The following is a 17,443-nucleotide window of genomic DNA, read 5'->3' on the forward strand; positions in this document are numbered from 1 at the left end:
CCCGCGCTGGGATTTGCCCCAGACCCCCAGCCCGCGGGGTTTGGGGGTTTGGGGGGACCGTGGGGACCCCGTTTCAGCCTCGCCATCTCATTTTCCACCCAGGAAGGGCCGATTCGGCGGGTTTGGATAATGTCCCTCCATCTTGTGCTTCATCCGGAACATCGATGGCTGCCAATGAGACAGAAATGATTGGGAAAAGGGCGAGGGAGGGAGAGAAATGTTTCCCGGGATGTTAAAATAGCCACTTCAGGCACCTAAATTTATGCTGCTCAGAAATGGATTTTTTAGTCCAGGGTAATGAGAGAACAAAATAATTAATTCCTCTCCCGCAGACAAAAGGCTGGAGGAGCGGATCCAGCCCCAGCGTCCCACCAGCCCGGCAGGGAACGGGACAATTCCCGCTGCCAGTCGCTGGATCTGCGCCTCGGGAACGTGTCCTGGCTGGGGACAGCACCTGCAAAGGGCACCCCCCACCCCACGGGGGTTTTGGGGTTTGCAGGGGTCGGGGGCTGCCCCATTCCCATCCCCATTTCCCTCTGTCCGGGCTGATCCAGCTCCGTGCCCATCCCGTGCCCACCCACGGGTGCCCGTGGGTGCCAGGGGGGGTTGGACCCCTCGTTAGGGGCCCAATTATGAGATTTCCAAAGGGAAGGAGCTGCCAGCACAGCCCTCCCCACTCTTTGGGGATGAACGGGGGGGAATTGTGCTTGTTATAAATATTAATTATGCAAGGCAGCCTCTGCAGCCCACCCTTGTCTCCACAACATTCCAGGACAGGGAGAGAACGGAGGCAGAGTCAATTTATTCATGGAGCAGGTCACTCCCTGCACGGAGAACATCCCTTTCAAAAGGGAGCTGCAACTGGAGGAGATCAAGCAGGGCTGAGTTTGCCTCCCTCAGATATGATAAAATATTCTAATAAATACTCGGGGAGCCCATGACAACGAAAACGTTTTGTTCATGGCGGGGCCTTTTGGGGGGTCTCCTGTTTGTGCTGAGGGATTTGGGGGGGTCCTGAAGCATCCTCAGGGCCTGTGTACCCCTCAGTCCCACTGGAAGGTCACTGTCCTATGGGATGCTCTCCTTATTTCCAATTCTTAATAGAAAAACATAAAAATCTGTTGTTTCCTTGCCCCTGGATGTTCAGGAGGCGTTTCCTGCTTCCCTTGCTATGGGGAATACTGACACCCCACAGGCTCCCAGACACAGGGACAGCAGCACCCCAACCTCATTCCCACTCCCACTCTGTTCCTGGCCCCATTCCAGCCTCATTCCTGTCCTTTTCCCAGCCCTATCTCCACTCCCACCCCATCCCTGGCCCATCCCTTCTCCTTCTCTAATCCCGTGTCCATTCTGATCCTGTTCCTGGCCCCAGTCCCAATCCAAGTTTCACCCCGGCCCTATCCCCATCCCATCCCCATTCCCATCTCGTCCCCAACCCCACCCCAATCCAACCCCATCCTCACTCCCATCCCAGCCTCAGTCCCAGCCCTGCCCAATCTCATCCTATCTCCATTCCCTGTTCCTGGCCCCACCCCAATCCCAATCCCACCCTAAACCCACCCGTGCCTGGTCCCTTGATCCCATTTCACCCCCCACCTCCACTGCTCATCCCCCTCCTCCAGCGGGGCCCCACCATTCCCAGTGCCACTCCCACCATTCCCAGTGGTGCCACTCCCAGTGCCATTCCCAGCCCATTCCCAGTGCCATTCCCAGTGCCATTCCCAGTGCCACTCCCAGTGCCACTCCCACCATCCCCAGCCCATTCCCACTCCAGGCCCGTAACTCAATCCCTCTCCAATCCCAATCCCATCCCCTCCCCGTCCCCTCCCACCTTCCCACGTCCCCCCCACCCCCCCCGTTCCCATCCGGTGGGCGACGGCGTCACCGTGCGGCCGCTCCGGGCAGCGCCCGCGCCCCCCGCTCCGCGCCCCCCGGCACCGGGGGGGGTTCTCGGTTCCGGCTGCTCGGGGGGGGGGCACAGCCCGGCCCCGGTGCGTGCGGGGCTGCGGGGCGGGGGCAGCGGCACCGGGGGGTTCCGGAGCTCCCGGGCGCCCCCGCCGCGGGGCCGGGTCCTGCCGGTGCGGGCGGGGGGTGGGGGTCGCCCGGGCTCCCCCCGAGCACCGCGCGGGTCCCGTAGCCCCGGGGGGGCGGCGGGGGGGTGCAGTGGCGGCGCCGGGCCGGGGGGTGGCACGGCCGAGCCAGGCGGGAGCCGCTGATGCTGCCGGGGAGGGTCCCGGTGCTCCGCAGCCCCGGCCCCGCATCCCCACCTTCCTCTCTCCCTGCAGCGCTGCTCTGCCGCTTCCCGGCAGCCCGGCAGCCTCTCATCGCCGCCTCCCGGTGCTGCCCGGTGTCCCGGCATCCCTGCATCCTCCCATCCCGGCATCCTGGCAGCTGCATCCGTGCTGGCCGGCATCCTCCCATCCCTGCATCCTCCCATCCCTGCATCCCTCCATCCTCCCATCCCTGCATCCTCCCATCCCTGTATCCCTCCATCCTCTCATCCCTCCATCCTCCCATCCCTGCATCCCTCCATTCCCGCGTCCTCCCATCCCTGCATCCCTCCATCCTCCCATCCCTGCATCCCTCCATTCCCGCGTCCTCCCATCCTTTCTCCCTCCATCTTCCCATCCCTGCATCCTCCCAGCCCCGTGAAGCCCCCCCGGAGCAGCTGAGCCGTGACGCCCCGATTTGGGGAGCACCGGGGGGGCTCTAGGGCAGGCTCAGCACCGGCCCCGCGGGCTCGGGACCCCCCGTGCCCACCCCCGGCACGGCCGCCCCGCGGCGGGGATGAGGCGGCGCCGCAGGTAATGGTACGTGCCGGGCCACGACCCCACCCCAAAATTACCGGGGGCGTGTGGAGGGCTGGAGTGTGGGGGGAGCTGCAGGAATTGGGGTGCGAACAGGTCCGCGGGCTCTGCAAAGCCGGGGGGGACCCAAACAGGTGGGAATGGGGTGGGAAAAGGAGGAGGGAGTGGTGGGAAAAGCAGAGGAGGGGGGGAAAACATCCCACAGAGCGGGGAATTATCTCGGCAAAGGCATCGTACGTGCCGGGTGGGAAGGGGATTTGTGGTTCCGCGGCGCTCGATAATCCCCAGCGCTGGTTTTTCCCGAGCCATCTGGGCTCCCGGGGAAGCGCGGGGGGGATTTGGGTGGAGGTGAGGCGGGGGGGCTGCGCCGATCCATGCCGGGGGCTCCCCTTCCCCTTCCCCTTCCCCTTCCCAGCAGCTGGAGGCAGCTGGCAGCCCCCAGCCCACCATGCCGTCGTCCAAGAGCGAGAGCGAGTTCTGGATCGATGGATCCCACCGGGAGGCGGCACTGGAAGATTTCTACGTCGTGGGCCCCGAGCTGGGACGGTACCGGGCGGGGAGAGCGAACGGGGAGGGGCTGGGAGGGGCAGGAGCCCCCCGGGGCTGGGAGCGGGTCCTGGATGGGGCCTGGGGGGGAGAGGGATGGAGGGATGTGGGGAGGGCTGAGGAATACAGAGGGGATGGATTTGGGGGGTGGGTGGAGGGATTTGGAGTGGGGGGATGAAAGGAAATGGGGGGGGGTGAAGGGATGCAGGAAAGGATGCAGGAAGAGAGGGAGAGGTGTGAAGGGGATGGAGGGATGTGGGGAGGGGTGAGGAATACAGAGAGGATGGATTGGGGGAGGTGGAGGGATTTGGGGGGGGGTGGATGAAGGGGAATGGGGGTGAAGGGATGCAGGGGAGGATGCAGGAAGGGAGGGACAGATAGGAAGGGGGTGGATGGATGGATGTGGGAGGAATGGATGAGTAGAGATGGGAGAATGGAGGGATGCAGGAAGGGTGGATGTGGAAGGGCTGGGGAAGGATGGGTAAGGGGCTGGATGGTGACAGACCCTCCCCTCTTGTGTTACCTGGCCTTGGCCTGTGCTGTGACACTGCAGAAAGGCTCTGGCAGAGCTCCCGGGGCGTTTGCAGGTTGGGCTGGGGGTCCCTGGGCCTGTGGAGGTGGATATTGCTCATGTCCAAGGCAGTGGGATCAGGGGGGCACCCATCTCTCCTCTGAGCACCCCAAAGCTCTGGGGGTGGCCAATGAGAGGGTCCTGCCTGCTGCAGCCCCCTGCAAAGGCCAGGCAGTGCCAGAGCCTGAATTCTCACTCTGGATTTGGCTTGCAGAGCCCATCTGAGGGCTGTGATCCCCGTGTCCTGGTGCCCCTCAGGTGTGCCAGGGGGCCATAGTGGGAAGGTTGATGGTCCCGTTTGTGGGGGCTCTGGGCTGTGCCATGGGGTGAGGCAGCTCTGCCTTGGAGCCCTGGCTCAGAACAGGGGGATTTGGTGGCTCAGGCTGGGTTTCCATCCTCAGAGAATCCCAAAAAGCAGCAGTTTTGGTGAAAGCAGGAATTTAAGGGTTTGTATTTAAGGTGTGGCCACATCAGCCCAGGGCTTGGGCAGCGCCCAGCCTTTGCACAGAGGGATGTAGGACAGAAGGACAGGTCTGGAGCCCCTGGAATCCATCCATCCATCCATCCATCCATCCATCCATCCATCCATCCATCCATCCATCCATCCATCCATCCATCCAGTTTCAGCACCAGATTTAAATCAAACTCACAGCGTGGTGGGATCTGGGTGGGATTTGGGCTGCTGGGAGCCCACTCTCCGTGCACAGCTCTCCCTCAGAGCCTCTCCTGGCAAGGCTGGACCCAGATCCAGCCAGGAATCCCCAGGGAGCAGGACAGGGATGGAGGACGTGGGGACAGCGGGGAGGACCCAGCCCGGGGCTGCTCCCGGCCGCACATTCCAGGTCTCTCTCGGCAAATCCCATCGTTCGACATTTTCCAGTTCATCTGGAAAGCAAATGCAATTATCTCCCGTGGCAGGCAAGGCTGATTGGGGATATTTATTTGAGGCCCTGAGCGGCGGCTGCGGGGGCCGGCGGGGCCGAGGCGTGGCGAATTCCGAGCGCTGCCCTAATTGGGGACGCGTGAGGGGCAGCGCCGCGGGCACAGCGGGCACAGGAGCCACCCCGAGCCCTCCTAAACGCCGAGCCGAGCGCTCCTAAATGATCTCGTTAGCGGCGGGAATCAGGCTGCGAATTGGCCGTGCGGAAAAAAAATGTAAAGGGAGGGTGAGAGGGACAGATCCTGGCTGGGATTCAGCTCTGGAGAGGGGGTGGAGGGTCCTGCCCCGTGACCAGCCCAGCTGGGAAATTCCAAGGATAACCCGGTGGCCTCTCCCGCTGGAAGGGCGTTGTTGTGGCGGTCGTAGCAGCAGCGATGCCATTTTGGGGTCAAATTGCAGCTTTTGCCCTTTTTCCTGAGCTGTAGCAGGTGGTGGCCGCCCCTCCTCTCCCCTCCCAGCTTGCAACAATTCGTTTCCAAATCACTTTTTATGTGTAAACTGAAGTTTCGTGGGGAACGTTTGGCAAAAGGGAGGAAATTTTGGAGCTGGGCAGGGTTGGAGCTTGTGGATCCCGCAGCATCCCGGAGTGGTACCCAGTGCCGCCGTTGCCATGGGAACGCCGTTCCCAAGTTCAGCCGGATGAGCTGCAAAATCTGCTCTGGGTTTGGAGACAAATCCCCTTTTCAGGAGAGCACCCGGGAGCGCAGGGGCTGCCTGAGGGGATGTTGGTGGGCTCAGGGGAGGTTTTGGTGTGAAAATCGCTGGTTTTGGGGCTCTGATCTTGCCGGGCACCTCCAGGCACAGCCTGAGCTCCGTCCCAGAAGGCGGCGAAGCCAAAGTGCGGTAAAACGCGGCCGATGACTCGGGGGCAGGGATTAATGTGCTCCAGGAGCCAGGCAGGGAGAGATGGAATTGCAAATGAGCCCCGGAGCGGCCGGGAGCGCTGGGCTGATTTCACCGTCCAGCGATCGGGAAACGCGATTAACTCGGGCTGAGATGGCCGCGGGCTGCGGGGACGCGGTGGCGGTGCCGGTGTCACCCCAGCGGTGTCACCTGGCGGTGTCTGGTGACGGGGATGGGCTGGGATGGCGCCCCGGCAGCGTCGCTGCTGTCGCCGAGAGGCCGCGAGCGAGCGGGGACGCGGCGGCTCCGTCCCGTCGTGAAAGCCGCTTAAGGATTTAAACCCCCCGTGGGACTCGGGTTTAATTAAAATGGACTTGGAAAGCCGGGATGGATGCGGGAGGGGGTGCAGGAGGAGGGGGTGCGGGAGAGGGGGGCATCAGGAGGGGGATTTGGGGTGGGGATGAAGGAGAGGGGTATAGGAAGGGAATTCAGGAATTGGGGATGCAGGAGGAAGAGGATGTGGGGATGAAGGAGAGGGGTATAGGAAGGGAATTCAGGAATGGGGGAATGCAGGAGGAAGAGGATGTGGGGATGAAGGAGAGGAGTACAGGAGGGGAATTCAGGAATTGGGGATGCAGGAGGAAGAGGATGTGGGGATGAAGGAGAGGGGTACAGGAAGGGAATTCAGGAAGTGGGGATGCAGCAGGAAGGGGATGTGGGGTGGGATGAAGGGATGGGGTACAGGAGGGGAATTCAGGAATTGGGGACGCAGGAGGAAGGAGATCCATGAAAGGCAGGATCCATGAAGAGTGGGATGAATCCACGCTGAGCTCCCAGGGCCTGGCACTGCCAAAGGTGCTGGTGGGGGGCACAGGGGGAGCAGGACCCCCAGCTCTGTGCCAGCCTCACGTCCCCTCTGCCCTCCAGGGGAGCCACCTCGGTGGTGTTCAGCTGCCAGGAGAAGGGCACGGGAGCTCCCTACGCTGCCAAGATCCTGAAGAAAACGGTGAGAGGGGCTGGGGATGGGAAGGGGGAGCATCAGGGAGCTGGGGCAGGGCTGGTGCTGTCTCTCCTCCCTGCCCCTTGGCACCAGGACGGGTGTGGGGCTGGCACCGGGCATTGCTCCCACGATCTGGGGGTCCCACATGGACAAATCGCTGGGATTTGGGCTGGGGGTGGGCTCTGGGACAGCCATAAAATGTGCTGGGTGTAATGTGGGGAGCCAGGGGCAGGTCTGGCAGCACAGGTGACGCAAGCTCTGCTTCCCAGATTGACAAAAAGATCGTGAGGACGGAGATCGGGGTCCTGCTGCGCCTCTCGCACCCCAACATCGTGAGTAGGACCCCGGGGACACAGCTGCCACCTCCCTTTGGGTGCTGGGGCTGGGTTTGCCCTTAACTCAGCCTGGTGCTGAGGGAAGGGCTGCAGTGTCCTTCTTCTCATCCTGTCCTGGTGTAGAACGAAGGCGTCACCCCATGAAAACCCTCCCTGCACCCCCTGAACCCTCCCTGCCTCACTCACAGCATCCAGGTGATGCCCCCTCTCTCTGCCACATGAAATTCCTGCTCCTTGCAGCTCCTTTGAGCTCCCAGCTCTGACATCCAAAGCCCGAGGACCCCCCCTGTCCTCCCCCTTCCCACACCCTGGCTTGAGATTTCCACCAGGCAGGCAATTTCCATCGAGGAGATCAAATGAATCCCAGGGAAAATTGCCTGGCTGGAATGAAGGGGAGATAAAAGGGGAGGCCAGGGCTGCAGGGCTGGGGCTGTGTCCTGCCCACTCAGCACTCCAGGGATAACAGGAGTGGGGTTGGAGCTGATCTAACCCAGCCAGGGCCAGCAGAGCCCCTCCGGAATGCCAGGGGCCTCCCAAAAAAGGGGCATTCCCAACTGCATGGTTCCTCTGGGAAATCGCAAAAGGATCTTGGAGAACACCTGAGTTAAGGAAATGACACAGAAAAAGCCACCTGGGAGCTGCTGTGGGGCTGAGGGTTGGGCCAGGCCCTGCTCCTGTTGGGATTGTGATCAGGACATCGCTGGGACATCGCTGGGACATCGCTGGGACATCACTGGGACATTGTCTTGCCCCAGGCTGCAGCATCCCCCAAACCCTGGGCACAGTTTCTCCCAGCCCATCCTCGGAGTTTTGCTCTCTGGAGAAGCCCAAAACCTTCACGTCAAGAGATGAAGCCAAGAGAAATCCCAGCGATCCCAAAACCAGAGATAAAGAGGCCAAAGCACTGGGGACAGGTTGTCTCTAAACCTCTCAGACAGCTCGGTGTGGGCCTGTTTTGGGGTGTTTCAGTGGTTTTTGGACAATTTGGTGCTTCCATGGAGGCATTTCCCCCATCCCAGCACATCTGGAGAGATGCAGGGATGGGAATCACACCCTTGGAGCAGCCCAGGTGGATGGGAAGAGGCTCCTCTCTGATGTGTTATCAGGAACACCACAGAAAATCCAATTTCCACCCTCCCCTCTCCTCAGAGCCACAGAGGAGGATCCATCCTGTTGGGATATTTAAATCCCCGAGCTTTCCATGGGGTTCTGCTCATCCCCACGTTCAAGTGATGTTTGAAGAGGAGCAGCTCTGCTCCATCATTGCTGCTATCGTGCAGCACCGACCTCGGCAGAGGCTGATAATAGGATTGTAAACTTTTGAAGTTAATAGGAAAATTATAGTGCTCTGTGTATTATTATAATGCAATAAGCTGCCACATAGTGTCTCTCACCCCGCAGGGGATCAAGGCTTGTCACCCAGCCTGGGAAGGGAATGATTAAAGCCCCATGAAATTCGCAGTGTCACAAAAGTCTTAAGAAGCATGAAATTCTTGGGTTTCCATTAAAAAAAAAATTTAAAAAGTGGGGAAAAAAAAAGGAAAAAAATTGCATTTGGACGTTGCTTTGAGAGAGAGTTGTTAATTCCAGATGGGCTGTGGAGACACAAAGGGCTCGTGTGGGAGCTGAATCACAAAAAGTGAGGACAAAACCAAGGGTTTGGTGCCTCGTCTGCTGCAGGACATTTCCAGATCCTTGATCCCAGAGTGGCTGTGACCCCACAGGGTGTGTCTGGCTCTCCCTCATCCCATGCCAGGTGTGCAGGATCAGGATCCATCCCATGGGATGCAGCTGGAGTTGCTCCCACTGCACAGGACTCTGAGGTGCCCATGGAGCTGCAAAATCCCAAAGCTCTCAAGGAGCTCCTCTGCCAAACAAGCTCAGAGATGTAAAGAGGATCAGGGCTCTGCACATTCCCAGATTCATCTTTAATCTGTGTTAAGGGAGTGGGGCCTGCTGTGAAAAATTCAAAAAAATTCAGGTGAAAACAAACCAAGAGTGAGGAAAAACCAAACAAACAGAGGAAGGAAATGTTTGCACTGAAATAACCCTTTCCACCCTCCCTGGTGGTCAAAGTCTCCTCCCAGCACAGCATTCCTGCATTGTCACTGTCACATTTTCTGGAAAAATCCCTTCAGCCAGGATTTCCTCCCTTGGGAAGCTGAGAAGCCTCAGAGAAAAATGAAAACAAGAATTATCTTCTTGCTTCTCCGGCGTTTTGCTGCTTTGGAATGTGGGTTGGAGATTGTTTAGCCAACGTGTGACTTGGTTTTATTTAATGACAATCACAGCCAGCTGTGTGGGACTCTGGAGAGTCTGGGTTTTTCATTAGTATCTTGCTAAACCTTCTGTAAGTACCCTTTCTATATTCTTTAGTACAGCTTTAGTATAGCGTTTTTTAATAGAATATAATACCATAAAATAGTAAATTAGCCTTCTAAGAACATGGAGTCAGATTCATAATTTCCTGCCCTCAACAGGGGACCTCAACCTGCATCCCATAGCCCACATCCTGCATTCTACATCCCAAATCCCATATCCTACATCCCACATCCCTAAATTCCTCCTGCCACCCTTCCCTTCCCTTTTTTCTTTTTTCCTTTTCTTTTTCCTTTTCCCTTACTTTTTATTTATTTATTTTTAAAATGTATTTATTTCCTCCATATGGGTATGATTTCTTTTATTATTTCATTTTTAATCCCTTTATTTATTAATTACTTTATTTCTTTATAACATTGTGATTGTTTCTTTTATGATCACATTTTAATCCATTTTCCAGTTTTATTTATTTTATTTAATTAATTTATTTATTTCCTCCACATGATGATTTCTTTTATTATTTAATTTTATCCTTTTATTTATTAATTACTTTATTCATTTATTTATAACATTGTGGTTGTTTCTTTTATGATCACATTTTAATCCATTTTCCAGTCTTATTTATTTTATTTATTTTATTTTATTTTATTTTATTTTATTTTATTTTATTTATTTATTTCGTCCATATGGGTATGATTTCTTTTATCATTTCATTTTTTATCCCTTTATTTATTAATTACTTTATTTATTCATAACATGGTGATTGTGTATTTTATCATTTCATTTTTATCCATTTTCCAGATCAAGCTGAAGGAGATTTTCGAGACGCCCTCGGAGATCGCGCTGGTGTTGGAGCTGGTGACGGGGGGAGAACTCTTTGACAGGTGAGGATCAGCTCCAGGGGGATGGATCCTGGGAGGAGGAGGAGGAGGATGGAGGGGGCTGAAGGCTCCGTGTGCCCACAGGATCGTGGAGAGGGGGTTCTACAGCGAGCGGGATGCGGCAAACGTGGTCAAGCAGATCCTGGAGGCTGTTTCGGTAACGGGGAGGGTGTGGCACTGGGGGGGCTGCAGCCAAATATCCCTGGGGAGAAGGGCCTGGAGGTGCCCCCATCCCAAATATCCCTCAGGAGAAGGGTCAGGAGATGCCCCCATCCCAAATATTCCTGAGGAGAAGCACCCAGAGCTGTCCCCATCCCAAATATCCCTCAGGAGAGGCACCTGGAGCTGCCCCCACCCCAAATATCCCTGGGGAGAAGCACCCAGAGCAGCACTGATCCCAAATATCCCTGGGGAGAAGCACCTGGAGCTGCCCCCATCCCAAACACCTCATTTCTCCCCTTGCCCTTGGCCTCCCAAAGGCACCACTGGGAGAAGATGGATCTGCTCTTAAGGGGTGATGAAGAGGAGGATGGAGGAAGGTCAGGGCTGCTCTGCATCCCAGAGTTTCCATGGCAACGGGAGGGTTTAAAAACCAGGAACTCCTGACTGGAAACGGATCCTCCACAGCGGTGGCTGTTCCTGAGCTGGTCCCGAGTTTGTGACAGGTCCCCAATCGCTGCTGCCACCTCCCAAATTCTGTCTGAGGCCGTTCCTTTCCTTTTCACACCCCACTTTTCCTTTTTTTTTTTGCAGTATTTGCACGAGAATGGGGTCGTGCACCGGGACCTGAAGCCGGAGAACCTGCTCTACGCTGACCTGTCCCCCAATGCACCCCTCAAAATCGGTGGGTTGGGGACCTGGCCAGGGGTCCTGGCACGACTGGGGGTCCCAGTGCCCCTCCCTGATGGCACTGCCACTCCCTTGTGTCCCTGCAAGGTGACTTTGGGCTCTCCAAGATCGTGGACGAACAGGACACCATGAAAACCGTGTGTGGGACACCGGGGTACTGCGGTGAGCGGGGAGGGGGACCGGGGCTGGAGGGACATCTGGGGACAGGAAAATTGGGGTGGAAGGGATGGAGGGACATCTTGGGGACAGGAAAATTGGGATGGGAGAGAGGGAGGGACATTTTGGGGTGGGAGGGAGAGAGGGACATGGTGGGGAGAGGAAAATTGGGGCGGGAGAAAGGAGGGACATTCTCGGAGAGGAAAATTGGGGTGAGAGGGAGAGAGGGACATTTTGGGGACAGGAAAATTGGGGTGGGAGGATGAGAGGGAGATTGTGGGGAGAGGAAAATTAGGGAGAGAGGGACATTCTGGGGGGAAGAAAATTAGGGTGGGAGAGATGGGAGGAACATTTTGGGGAGAGGAAAATTGGGGTGGGAAGGACATTCCAGGGGGTTTTTCCTGCCCGAGGCCGGGCACAGCTCACTGCAGGAATAGCTGGGACCGTGCCCCATTTATCCCCTTTTTCTCCTCATTTATCCCTTTTCTCCACACCTGCCCGTGCCCAGCAGGGTTTTCTCCACTGGGACCCCCCCTATGGGTGTGTTTGACCCCCAAATTTTCCTTCCAGCCCCCGAAATCCTGCACGGGTGCCCCTATGGACCAGAGGTGGACATGTGGAGCGTGGGTGTCATCACCTACATCCTGTGAGTGTCACAGCCAGGGGACACAGCAAGGGGGGCTTTGTCCCCTCTGTCCCTGCTGGGGGGTGTTGAATATGCACGGTTCCCAGGAGGAAGGAGGAAATTCATTAATTTGACTCTATGTTTTTAGAAGGCATATAATATAATATAATAGAATAGAATAGAATAGAATAGAATAGAATAGAATATAATATAATATAATATAATAGTATATAATAGTATATAATAGTATATAATAGTATATAATATAATAGTATATAATAGTATATAATAGTATATAATAGTATATAATATAATAGTATATAATATAATATAATAGTATATAGTAGTATATATAATAGAAATATATATTATGGTATATATACAATATAATAGAAATATAATATTATAAATATACCTTATAAATTTATGTTATAAATTTATATTACAAATTTATATATTATATTCTATTCTATTCTATTCTATTCTATTCTATTCTATTCTATTCTATTATATTAATAAATACTGTACTACAACTAAACTAAAGAATAGAGAAGGGATGCATCAGGAAGCTTAACAAGAATGATAATGAAAACCTGTGACTTTTTTTTCCAGAGCCCTGACACAGCTGGCTGTGATTGGTCATTAAGTAAAAACAATTCACATGAAACCAATCAAACAATGACTAATTAGTGAATAATCTCCAGACCACATTCCAGAGCAGCAAAACACAGGAGAAGCAAGCACAAAATTACTGTTTTCATTTTCCTCTGAGGCTTCTCAGCTTCCCAAGGGAAGAAATCCTGGGGAAGGGATTTTTCGGGGATGTGACAGTGACGGGGGGCTGGCAGGGTTGGTGGCACCGTGTCCCACGGCTCTGTCCCCCCAGGCTCTGTGGCTTCGAGCCTTTCTTTGACCCGCGGGGGGACCAGTACATGTACGGCCGCATCCTCACCTGCGACTACGAGTTCGTGTCCCCCTGGTGGGACGAGGTGTCCCCAAACGCCAAGGACTTGGTGAGTGAGGCACTGCTGGGCTTGGCAAACTGTAAAATTTATTCTTTTATTTTATTTTATTTTATTTTATTTTATTTTTTATACTTTATTTTATTTTATTCTAATTTATTTTTATCTTATTTATTTTAGTTTATGTCACTTTATTTTATTTTAATTCATTTCTCCTCTCCTCCCTTTCCTTTCCCTTCCCTTTCTTTTCTTTTCCCTTACTTTATCTTTATTTATATACTTATTTGGTTTTATTTATATCTTCTACCTGTTTATGATTTCTTTTATTATTTCATTTTATCCCTTTATTTATTAGTTAATTTGTTTCTTTATATTTCAATTGTTTCTTTTAAGATTTAATTTCTAGCCATTTATTTATTAATTTATTTACTTTTATTTATTAATTTCTTTAATTCAATTTATTTATCTATCTATCACATTTATTTATTTATGGGTTTATGTATTTATGACAAATTTTCATTTATTTATTTGTCACTATTTTCATTATTGGTTTCACTTATTTTATTATTTTATTTTTTTCATTTATTGCATTTGTTTATTTCTTTTCTTAAGCACATATTTTTTATTTCTTGCATTTCATGTTTTTATTTTCATGTATTTACTACATATATTTGTCTAATTAAATTTATTTATTTCCTACATAATTCTATTAATTTTTTGTGTGAATTATTTACTTATTTATTATGATGCACTCTTGCTTTCTTTAATTTCCTTTATTTATTCCTTATTTTTTATGATTGATTTTGATTAATTAATGTAATTTATTATTTTGATTTTAAAATATTTATTAATTTATCATTGATTTTATGATTAATTTTATTTCTTTCTATTTCTATTTTCTATTTCTTTCTATTTAATGTCTTATTTCTTTCTTTTTACTTCTTTCTTTCTTCCTTATTTTTATTATTCATTTTATTATTTATTATGATAAATTGTATGATTTATTATGATTATTTTGATGATTCATTTGATTTTATGATTTATATATTAGATATTAATTATAATCATCCTTATTTTACTGCGAATTACTACGAAATAACGAAAAAATAGCCATTTTGATGCCTTCAGGTCAGGAAATTGATCGTTTTGGATCCCCAGAAGAGGCTGACGGTTCACCAGGCCCTGCAGCACCCCTGGGTCACTGGGAAAGCAGCAAAATTCGCTCACATGGACAGCACGCAGAGGAAACTGCAGGAATTCAATGCCAGGAGGAAACTGAAGGTGAGGAGGGGACACCTGGCACCATCAGGGACGTGTGACAGCACAGGGAGGGGACACCGGAAAGGGAAATTTATTTTCTGCCTCTGACATTTCATAGATTTCTAAAAGTGACAGTGGATTAAAAAGTAAAAGTGCCGCCTCTCTAATGACACTAAACAAACCAACAGTCTGTCAAATTTCCCTTCTTCCATAAAAGAATGCAAAATGAGAAGTTATTTACAAAAAAGGGGGTGGAAACGTTTGTTACGAAAATGCATAAACATCAAAAAACTTAGAAAATCTTAAAAAATCAAAGCGGCAGAGATAACTGTCCCCATCCATGGCCTGGAAGGGCAGCACCCTCTTGGGTACCGAGGGACAGTTTGGAGCGGTGCCAGGGGATTTTTGGGATGGATTTTAGGGAAAGGTTCCTCCCCTGAGTGTGCTGGGCACTGAATTCCCTCAACCTGAGGCAGCCACGGCTGCAGGAGTTTGGGGTGGAATTGCTGGGGATGAGATTGCTGGGGATGAGATTGTTGGGGCAGGATTGTGGGGATGATATTGTTGGGATGGGACTGTTGGAACATGGAATTGTGGTGACGGGATTGTGGTGCCAGGATTGTGGGGTGGGGTTGCTGGGGCGGGATTGTTGGGATGGGATTGTGGGCTGGGATGGTTGAGGTGGGATTGTTGGGTTGTCCTGGGCCAGGCCAGGATTTGTGCTGGGTGATCCCCTCGGAACATTCCACAATTCCCTGATCCTCTGCCCCTCTCCCAGGCTGCCATGAAAGCCGTGGTGGCCTCCAGCCGCTTGGGCAACCACGGCCACCACGACTGCTCCCGCAGCGGCCGCGGCCAGGGGGGACCCCGGGTCCTGGCCCAGCCCGCGGGGAACGGCAGCGCCGGGGCCGGCACGGGGCTCAGAACGTTCCAGAGCGACCACCCTGCCACGTTCCAGAGCGACCGCTCCGATGTGGGCCCGGTGGCCACGGTCCAGAGTGACCACCCTGCCACGGTCCAGAGTGACCACCCCACCACGTTCCAGAGTGACCACTCCAATGTGACCCCGGTGGCCTGCGTTCCAGAGTGACCACCCCACCACAGTCCAGAGTGACCATCCTGCTGCGTTCCAGAGTGACCACACCAATGTGGCCTCAGTGGCCAAGCTCCAGAGTGACCACCCCACCCTGGGCCCAGTGGCCGCATTCCAGAGTGACCATCCTGCTGCGTTCCAGAGTGACCACCCCAATGTGACCCCGGTGGCCAAGTTCCAGAGTGACCACCCCACCATATTCCAGAGTGACCACCCGGATGTGGCCCCAATGTCCATGGTCCAGAGTGACCACGCCGTGGTGGCCCCGGTGGCCGTGCCAGGGCCTGCCTGTGACAGCTAACAGCCCCACAGTGGTGGCATCGCCGAGCCTTGGCTGCTGCTCTGGGCTCTGGGACATCCTCGTGTCACGTCCTGGGACATCCTCGTGTCGTGTCCTGCCAGCCCCGCTCGCTGTCCCTCTGTCTGTCCCCACCAGCTGAGGGGACATGGCAGTGACTTTTCTTCCCACTCTGCAGCAGTCTGGGCCGCCGTGGTTTGGGAAGATCCCAAAAATCGAGGCACGAAGAGGATTTCTCCCACCTTTCCCTGCAAAGGCAGCGAGTTGTCTTTAAGGGGTTCCTGTAAATAATCCTGAAAGTTGGTTTTGTTTTTTATTTTTCTGCCATAGCTGTGACATGTCCAGCGCTGTCACCAGCCCAGCTGTGGGGCTGCTGCTGTGTTAGGAGGGGCTTTCGGAGCCTTTGACCCCAAATGTTCAATCCTCTCTGGAGAGCAGCCCATGCCAGTGCTGCCCTTGTCACTCCCGAGCCCTGGGTTGTGTTTTTTTGGGTGTTCCCCACCTTCAGCCTTGCTGTGGATCCCTGCTGGTGGTGGTGGGGTGGTCACAGACTGGGAATGCTGGTCCAGCCTCCCCTTGGCATTCCAGGTCAGGATTGACACAATTCTAATACAGGAATTTGAATATTGTGAGATTTTAGCCATGCGATTGCTGTTCCCTGAGGGAGATCAGTGAGTTTATACCTTTTTTTAATTTTTATTTTTTAATGAAATCAGCAGACAAACTTATTGAAAATTATTTTTATTTTTAAGGCAGGATAAAAGGTGACCGTTTACAGATTTTAATAGAGAGCAAGTGAGCAGCCAGCAAAAGCCATATTCCATGTGGGAATTGCAGAGAGCTGCTGGGATCCTGCCAGGGTTGAGCCCTAAGGCAGCAACCATGACCTGCACCCCCACATTTTGGGCTTAGAACGGTGTGTTCAGGGTAAAAATCCCACCAAATTTGTACAGGAGGTTCACTCCCCCAGGATGGGGGTGCAGAATTGAGCAGCTGGGACGGGAAGGGCAAAAAAAAAAACCAACCCAAAATTGGATGTTTTGCCAAAGGTGATGCAGCAGTGACGGACCTGGGGGTGACAGAGCAGGGGCAGGAGGTTGAGGTCAGAGCAGGGGGAGGAAAAATGGGTTTGGGGATTTTCTCCAGCACAAACAGAAATCAAAGCAGCTCAGAGTGAGGAGGATCCACCCCGGAGCTCAGTGGGGTTTGGGGAGCCAAAGACAGCAGAGAAATGGGGTGTTCAAGAGGGGCTTTGGCCAGAGCTGCACTTTTTGAACTCGAGCTGCTCTTTTGTGGGGAAGCAGCTGCCCAGAGAGGCGTCCCAGGGGGAAATGAAGCCCCTGATCCCATGGGACTCTGCAGCACAGGGAAATTCCCCCTTTTTCTTTGCATTTTTGGCAGGAGTTTTCCCCTCTCCTTTTTCCAGCCCTGAGGGCTGAGCCTTGCAGGGTGCTCAGCTCCAGCTCTTTGTTGTGTCATTGGACCTGAACCCTGCCTTGTTGTTCCCCAACACAGCTTTTAAAGACTATTTTCTATCCTTTGACATGAAATGCTGATTAAAGCCCCTCACGGGGCCAGGCTGGCACCCCCAGAGCCTGCAGAGCAGGGAAGAGGCTGAGGAACAGTTGCAGAATTCCCAGTAAAATGGGAATTCCGCTTGACAAATCAATTACACAAACTATCTCCAGCGGTGGAAGGATGAAGGAGGGGGCCTGCAAACCAAACCAGAACTGGAGTTTATTTCTTCTTATTATTATTATTCCACAGGTATCTGTATTTAAAGGTGGGAAAAAACCACTCCTGGTGGGGAGGGTTTCCTGGTGGGGAGGTGCATTTTGGTCTGTTTGCTGTTTGCTGAGTGTGTTTGAGTGAGTGCTGCAGTGTGGTGGTGACAGTTCTGCCAGCCAGGTGTTGATGACCAAGTAGAGACAGTGAATAAAGCATCCAACCTCTGA

General features: G+C 52.9%; 1 protein-coding gene across 5 annotated transcripts; it reads left to right on the plus strand.

Annotated features, from left to right (window-relative positions):
- Nucleotides 1-1,907: 1,907 nt before the first annotated feature.
- On the plus strand, nt 1,908-17,443 carry LOC118696917 (calcium/calmodulin-dependent protein kinase type IV-like). 5 transcript variants are annotated; one of them, XM_054517347.1, is made up of 13 exons: nt 1,908-1,994; nt 2,289-2,813; nt 3,226-3,356; nt 6,638-6,716; nt 6,980-7,042; nt 10,166-10,248; nt 10,330-10,402; nt 10,999-11,089; nt 11,182-11,256; nt 11,821-11,896; nt 12,762-12,888; nt 13,966-14,118; nt 14,876-17,443. In XM_054517347.1, the coding sequence occupies exons 2-13, from the start codon at nt 2,811-2,813 to the stop codon at nt 15,185-15,187; spliced, it is 1,266 nt and encodes a 421-aa protein (XP_054373322.1). In that variant the 5' UTR covers nt 1,908-1,994; nt 2,289-2,810; the 3' UTR covers nt 15,188-17,443. The 5 variants fall into 5 exon arrangements, with proteins under 5 accessions (XP_054373322.1, XP_036255200.1, XP_036255201.1 ...); XM_036399307.2 differs by lacking the exon at nt 1,908-1,994 and having other exon boundaries at nt 2,186-2,813; nt 3,229-3,356; XM_036399308.2 differs by lacking the exon at nt 1,908-1,994 and having other exon boundaries at nt 2,186-2,807.

The sequence above is a fragment of the Molothrus ater genome, chromosome 26, assembly GCF_012460135.2.
Source record: "Molothrus ater isolate BHLD 08-10-18 breed brown headed cowbird chromosome 26, BPBGC_Mater_1.1, whole genome shotgun sequence".
Classification (NCBI taxonomy): Eukaryota; Metazoa; Chordata; class Aves; order Passeriformes; family Icteridae; genus Molothrus; species Molothrus ater.